General features: G+C 34.1%; 1 protein-coding gene across 1 annotated transcript; it reads right to left on the bottom strand.

The window, feature by feature from the left end:
• Positions 1-102: 102 nt before the first annotated feature.
• Positions 103-2966, bottom strand: LOC136218320 (sm-like protein LSM2). Its single transcript, XM_066005119.1, has 3 exons — positions 2811-2966; positions 2561-2719; positions 103-393 (listed from the first exon to the last, which is right to left on the bottom strand). Exons 1-3 carry the CDS (start codon positions 2811-2813, stop codon positions 274-276), a joined length of 282 nt encoding a protein of 93 aa, XP_065861191.1. The 5' UTR covers positions 2814-2966; the 3' UTR covers positions 103-273.
• Between the last annotated feature and the right edge of the window lie 4460 nt (positions 2967-7426).

Genomic DNA, 7426 nt, shown 5'->3' on the forward strand with positions numbered 1-7426 from the left:
GTTTGATGCCAAACCTATATTATATGCCTACAAAAACAGTTAGGGGAAGTGTTTTTCAATTCAAACAATAGCGTATTGTCTGCACTTTCTAATTTCTAAACATAGCATATAAAATCATATTGCTTTTACAAAATTAAAATTGTTGACACAACTGATCCATCAATAAAATGTAGCTTTGCTCCAAGATAAACCTACAACATCAAGCTATTTTCTCAAACTAACGAAGTTACATCAGATCTTCATACAAATACCATGAACCCTCTAATGAAATCTTCATCCACCTCGAGCTTCTCTTCTTGTTGCATCATGAAGCAGATCAATGTCCACACCATCTGGAGGCAATTGAACATACCTAACTACTGAGCCCCTTATAAAACAGTTCCTGACTGAAAGCTGCAATTCCAAACAAATTCATTAGGCCTGCCCTGTAAAATCTAGCAAATCCAAGGAAGAGGACTGGAAGATCAAGTGAAAATCACAATTATTATACATAAATCCCAACATCCATAAATGTGCATATATAAATATGATTTTTGGGGAAAGGGCAATTAGTTCAATAGTTAGTGTGACTAAAGCGATTCATAGGCAAAAAAGAAAGCAAAAGAACCCAATGATATCTATAAATCCAACAAAGGCAAAAAGGAAAGGAAAAGAACCCAGTGATACCTATAAATCCAACAAAGGCACATATGCAGGCTTGTGTGAGCACGTCACTACGTTCATGTGTTAATACATTACAGACATAACATAATGGTGATAGTTTTGACTACAGGGATATGTTGTTTATGCAGGTAAAATAAAATATGGATCCACCATGCTCAAGAAAATGGCAGGATTCCAACGATATAAAAGGACATTTAGAGGAAAAATCATTCAAGATACAAGCATATAAATTCATTTTTTTCCCATCACCTTGCTTCAATACATCATTGGTAACACATTTTTTTCTCTTCTTCGATAGAGTTTCTGCGTTTCGTGTCCGTTTCCATTAACGTTTCCTAGCTATATTTTTTTAGAAATAAGATTTCCCGGTGTCCGTTTCCGTTTCAGTTTCCATTTCCATGCAACAAAGCTGAAAAATATAAGTGAAGAAGCACCAACTTTGCAACAGGCAAAACCAGACAGCAGAATAGAACACACTGGTTTTATTAATCCAGCTCAGAGGACAAAAAGAAAAAGGCTAGCTGGAAAAGTGAGGCAGAAAAAAACTAGTGCAGAAGAATACCATACGTCTCTAAAATCTGCCGATAACACTACAAAAATATAAACCACCAAAATTTTAAACCATAAATGGGGAAAAAGAAATGGATGTCTCCAAGACTTTCTTACAGATCCTAAGCAGTCAGCACTGTTACAAGAATTTTCAATTTTCTACAAGAGAACCTATGCGTTTGTAATTGAAGGAAAAAAATGCGACGTGAGCAACCCAATTAACAGGAATAAAATAACACAATTAAGAAATACACCAGAGCATGAAAAAAAAATTGGAATTCAGACTTCAGATCAATGACAGGGGCACATATATTCAGAAAGGAAGCACTCCCTGAGATGTTTAATGATAGATCCTAGACCCAAAACTGCACCTTGGACCAACAACTAACAACATTCCATTGGCATGTTTACCATATAACAATCAAATAAGCAAGTTCTACGGCTGAAGTAAAATCAAACTAGGGAAGAAACAGAAAACCAAAACATTCAAGCAACATTCAACCTTCCTACCAGCAACTTGTACTTGCCAAATTCACCAAGTTTTCTCTCCAATAACCAACAATAGATCACTCACCAAGCAGATGACAGCCTAAACCCTTTATACATTCCAACACAACAACAACAAAGCCTTAGTCCCGAAATGATTCGGGGTCGGCTAACATGAACCATCATACGAAACCGTGAAATCAAATCGCGTCAGCGACATAAATTCTCTCCCTCCACTCCGTCCTATCCACTACCATATTGTCCTAAACTCATATCACTCTCAATCACCCTCTTCCTAGTTTGCTTAGGACTTCCCCTACCCTTCACCATTGCATCTCTTTGCCACTCTTCAACCCTTCTAAACGGTGCATCAATCACTCTTTGTCTTACATGGCCAAACCACCTTAGCCGGTTTTCCGACATTTTATTCTCAATAGATCTAACCCCTACTTTTGCGCTAATTATTTCATTACTCACTCAACCACACATCCATCGTAACATACCCATCTCCGGCATCTTATGAATGTGACAGTGTTTCAGTGCCCAACACATTCCAACACTGATAAAAAGATATATATAAACCTTAATTACCCAACATAAATGTGAACTTTAAACTCGCTTAAAAAGGTTACTAAGGCTTAAATATACAGAAACTCCCAAGTTCAATATCCCTAACCTAACTGCTCAACCCCAGAAAGACCTAAATTGGAATTGCCTCTTAATTACTCCACAATTGCCAACAAGAAGCCATCAGAATGAATACCACAAAAATTAAAAAGGGACAAAATGTTAAAAATATGACATGGTAAAAAAGATAGAAGTGAAGAAGTAAATAGAGTTTAAAGAGGAGAGGATACCATACCATGTGAGGATACTTGTCTTGATCGACAACGCGAGTGTTCTCGAGCTTGATATTGAGGTATTGATCGACAGAGTGAAGGGTTCCTCTGATTGCCAAATCGTTTTTCAGTTCCACTGTCACTTCCCTACCCACCAAGTCCTTGAAATACGAAAAGAAGAGCTGCAATCCCCCAAAAGAAACCAAGTTATACCTAATTCAGCAAGATATACAGAGAATCAGAAGAAAAGATTAGCAAGAGAAAAATAATTACCATGTTTTTCTTGATCGAAGCGAGAGGTGAGATTTTAACAAAAACGGTCCTCCGAACGGAGCCAATGAGTAGAAGTTCAAATACCTAATTTTGCTTCAATCGCCAATATACCCTTCTTCACAATGACAAATCTGCCCCAACAGCCGAAGCAATTTACCGTTATCCTTATAAATTTTTTACAAAACTCGTACAATGAAGAGGTGCATTTAGGTTGTTTCAACTTTTATATATATATAAAACAACACAACACAACAAAGTATATATGAATCTTCATCTCTAGATCATTTTCAAGCTTAGTCTCCATTTCAAAAATCAATTCAAAAAATCAATTCAAACTTTTATTGATTTTCAACATCACGTAAGTTATGTAAGTTATTATTGATTTTAAATACATAATAATTAATTATAATGTTAGATTATAAGAGAGTACTATACGCCGTTAGATACACTTAACCTAGGTTTCGAGTGTTCATTGGTACTCTAATATATGTTATGTTGTGTACAAAACTCGATATCTATCATGTTGTTGGAATGGTAAGCAGATATCAATCAAATCCATTACAAACACATTGGACAACTATTAAAAGGATATTGAGATATCTTAAAGTAACTCCAAACTATTCTTTGTGCTATCAAAGCAAAGATCTCATTATGAATTTATGAGAGGATACATAGATGCTGATTGGACATGAGATTTGGACGAAAGGAAATCCACGTCAAGCTATATATTTTTGCTTGGGAATGATGTCATCTTATGGAGTAGCATGAAACAAACATATGTAGTTTTATCCACCATGGAATCCAAGTATGTATCGTACTCATCGGCAGTACAAGAGCTAGTTTGGTTGAATATGTTTCTAAACCATCTAAATGTTACTACCTCTAATACTCCAGTCATAGTTAATAGTGATAGTCAATATGCTATTGATTTCACTAAGGATTAGAGGTACCATAGCAAGACAAAGCATATGGAGATTAAGTACCACTTTGTCAAGGATTTAATTGCACACAAAGAAGTTAGTGTGAAGTTTTTATTGACTCATGACATGGTTGCAGGTCTCCCTACCAAACCTATCAAGAGAGATGTTTATATCAAACATGTTAGATCTCAAGGATTACGTGTGATTTAGACATACTTTTTGTTTTTTCATGTATTATGTGAACATGATTTATTAATAAAGGTTTCATGAATTTTTTTAAATACACGAGTGCAAACATTTTTTGTTAATATTTGATGTTAAATATTACAATGCATGTCAGACTAAAAAGTAGCTCACTGACACGAGTGTTTTCCTTTATTCTGTCACATGGTGACAAATAGAAGGATGTGGTTGTTTTTTAACAATTCGAGAGCATGTCCAATAACAGAAGACGCCTTGCAGAAGGTATGAAAAAAGTTTCATTATGGTGCAAGATGATGACATATACTACAAGTGTATGAAACAGATTAAGTGTGATCTAAAAGGCAAGTTTGAGACAATTTAAAGCCTTCTTTCTAAATAGCTAGAACTAATCACTATAATAAGTAGTGAACTAAAGTTAGATGTTTTAGCACATTTGAACCATGCTTCTGTATGATGTTAAGATAAGAGACATGTTCCTCTTTTGAAGAAAGAACAGAACACCATAATACATGTTTTATACCATGTGTGCTTTAGCGACCACAAGATGGAAAAGAGCTAATCTCACATTTTCCTAGTGTGAGACTTACATCATGAAATCATGATTTCTCGAAATTTATTATTCTTAAGACTTTTAACTTATTCTAGAAGTATATTCTAATGTGGCTACCTTGGCAGAGTCATCTTTAGGTTGATATGATAATTCCAACCAACAAGAACTCGACTGGATAAACGAGTTAGACTATGATGGAAGGAATAATGTAGGAGGGAAAGATACACATTAATTCACATCTTGAGAGTTTCTGTATTTCAATGTCTAGATATTTATGTATATATGCATACTTGTGAAAAACAAAGACATTGTAGAGATTATTACTGTGGATATGATGTGAAATATAGGATAAAGCATACACTGGTGATGATCCATGTTCAAATATAAAGACTATATATCTCTAATGTCTGTATAGTTCTAAGTTTGATACATACACATCGAACAGCTATATGTTCCGAGTAAATAGCAGTAGAGCTCTCGATAGTATGTTGACCGTACGAACTATTTGCTAGAGTATTGATAACAACCCAAATTATTCTTGAATAAGGAACAAGGGAAAATTAATAGAAATAATGGCAAACCATTATTCATTCTAAAAGAGATATTTATGCATGATTAATGTGGAATTAATGATAATTAATGCAGGGGCGAATATTCAAATAATGAGGAAAAGGAAGGAGTCTCTAGCATTATGCCACGCCACGTGGACCATGGCGAGATACGCCATAACGAGATACGCCCGATGAGAGCGAGTAGCGGAGACCCGCCATAGCTCTCAAGGAGAGCGTACATACGCCTTGACGGATCAAAGAATACGAAAAGGCGCCTTTATTACCATCCATGAATGGGAATAAATACAATTAAATGGCAATTAATAGCCATTAAAGGGGAATAAAGACTTGACTGTTCGAATACCTCAACTCTGAGGGTTTCAATGCTAAATACTGGGATTAATGGAGAATTGATAGCAATTAAAGACGAGTAATGACACGACTCTTCACCTGCTTCCCCATTAATGCTGAAGGTTACAGAAACCTATATAAATACCCCAGCTTCCTAGGATCAAAGGTACACTTACTGATTCTCTACTTTTGTGCTTACAGTTTATTCTCAGAAATATTACTAACTTTGGCATCGGAGTGTCCCCGGCCGATCCCAACGGCGCCTCACAGGGAAGTGCTCCGATCAAGGATTTTTCCACAAGTTATCAATTGGTGCGATGAGCGTGGATCTCTAACAAACAGAAGATCACAAAATCTTGATTGTATAGAGTTTCACAAAGAACAAAACAATGGAGTCAACAGAATAGAAATCACAATCTCAAATTTTGGCTCAATCAGTACAACAAATCTATCCAAAGATACAGTTCTCCATATATTGGTGGGAAAGAGTTTTCTACATTAAATCTGGAATTTTATGATGAAAAAGATAAGTTTCCTCCCCTTTCTTATTCCATTTTTAATTAAAGAAAATTGAGATCCCTCACTCTTACAAAGTGTTATGAATATCATTACATGTTATTATGATAAATCTAATAAACTGTGAAAGATGAAGTCATAGACACAAATCTTTCATTAAATCTTGCATGCTTACTATGCCCTCATATTTTTATGCATGACAAGTGTAATATGATATTATCATCATTGAATTAGTACAAACGCATGTATAAGACCCGTAATCTTGGGATTTACAAAAAAAAAATCATCCATTCAATGTGATTTTGTCATTTGATATTAAAATATCATAAAAGGGCCATGTAATTACAAATGATTTAGATCTGGTCGGTCTTTTCGATGAACATGCATATAACTATTAGAAGAAATTACAAAAAAAAAATCATATTTGGTTTTTCCTTGTACAATTCACCATCTATATATGGCTTTTCTCCTATATAGTACTTTTAATATCAGAAATTCATATTTTTGAATATTGTATTGTCAAACAGTTATTTCATTCCCTTTTTTACAAGGATGTGTCTATTCATATAAAAACTGTTTATTTGACATTGTTAGAATTTCTGTTACCAACACAAGAGACTTGAAAATATTGAGTCTATTTGTAATTATCCTGTAATTGTCCCTAACTATTAAGGCCATTATGGGCTGATGAATTACCAAATTGGATAAACAAAACTTTCATGTCCTGAGCTAACTACAAAATAGTGCAAGTGTCGGTTTGGGATCAGAACATTAATTTATGCAAAATTCTTAGGATATACATGAGAATTCCTTAAAGATTGGAGGATTGTATGTGAAGGTATGTGAGAGTGGATTTTGAGTAATTTTCCTTACACTCCAAATTGGAGGAGAATCATGGTACATATATTTTTCTTCCAAAATTACCCTTTCTCTTTTATTTTATTCGTACAAATGAAATGATATAAGAGTAATTTTATATATAACTATATTATTAAACCATCACTTACCTTTCTTTAATTACACCTCATTCAAATGAGGTTTTAATGATCTCTGAATGCCATTAATGTATGGATGCATAATATTAATTGCAAGTAAATAGCAACTATGTAAGATATCTTACCCAATATAGAATGTCATAACTTTTATGACGTTTAAAATAAATATGCTATCTTGGATATTAATGCGCATTGAAATACAAAAGGACATTGTTCTTAAATCATTCTCATTATGGTTATTTATTAAGAACTCATTATGATATTCATGTACAGTAGCAATCTTTATGGTTATGACCGTTATACGTGATATTATTATTAAAACAGGCACGATTAAAATTCTATTATGAATTTGTTTGACATATAATATTTACTCGGTTTTATCCTTTGACTAAGTTCATTCTAGAGTCAGGGACCAACGTGAAGGAATTATTAAGTTGATTCCAAGATGAACTAAAAATTCCATAAAGAGACATTGCATTATACATGATATTTGCCAACAAGGCCAATGCAAACAGTCTTTTGCTATGAA

Source organism: Euphorbia lathyris, chromosome 2 (assembly GCF_963576675.1).
Source record: "Euphorbia lathyris chromosome 2, ddEupLath1.1, whole genome shotgun sequence".
Lineage (NCBI taxonomy): Eukaryota > Viridiplantae > Streptophyta > Magnoliopsida > Malpighiales > Euphorbiaceae > Euphorbia > Euphorbia lathyris.

Excerpts from the sequence above, each read along its gene's own strand:
- LOC136218320 (XM_066005119.1), bottom strand. Across the intron at positions 394-2,560 it reads AAGACAAGTATCCTCACATG|CTTTCAGTCAGGAACTGTTT; the intron begins GTATGGTATCCT and ends TTGGAATTGCAG.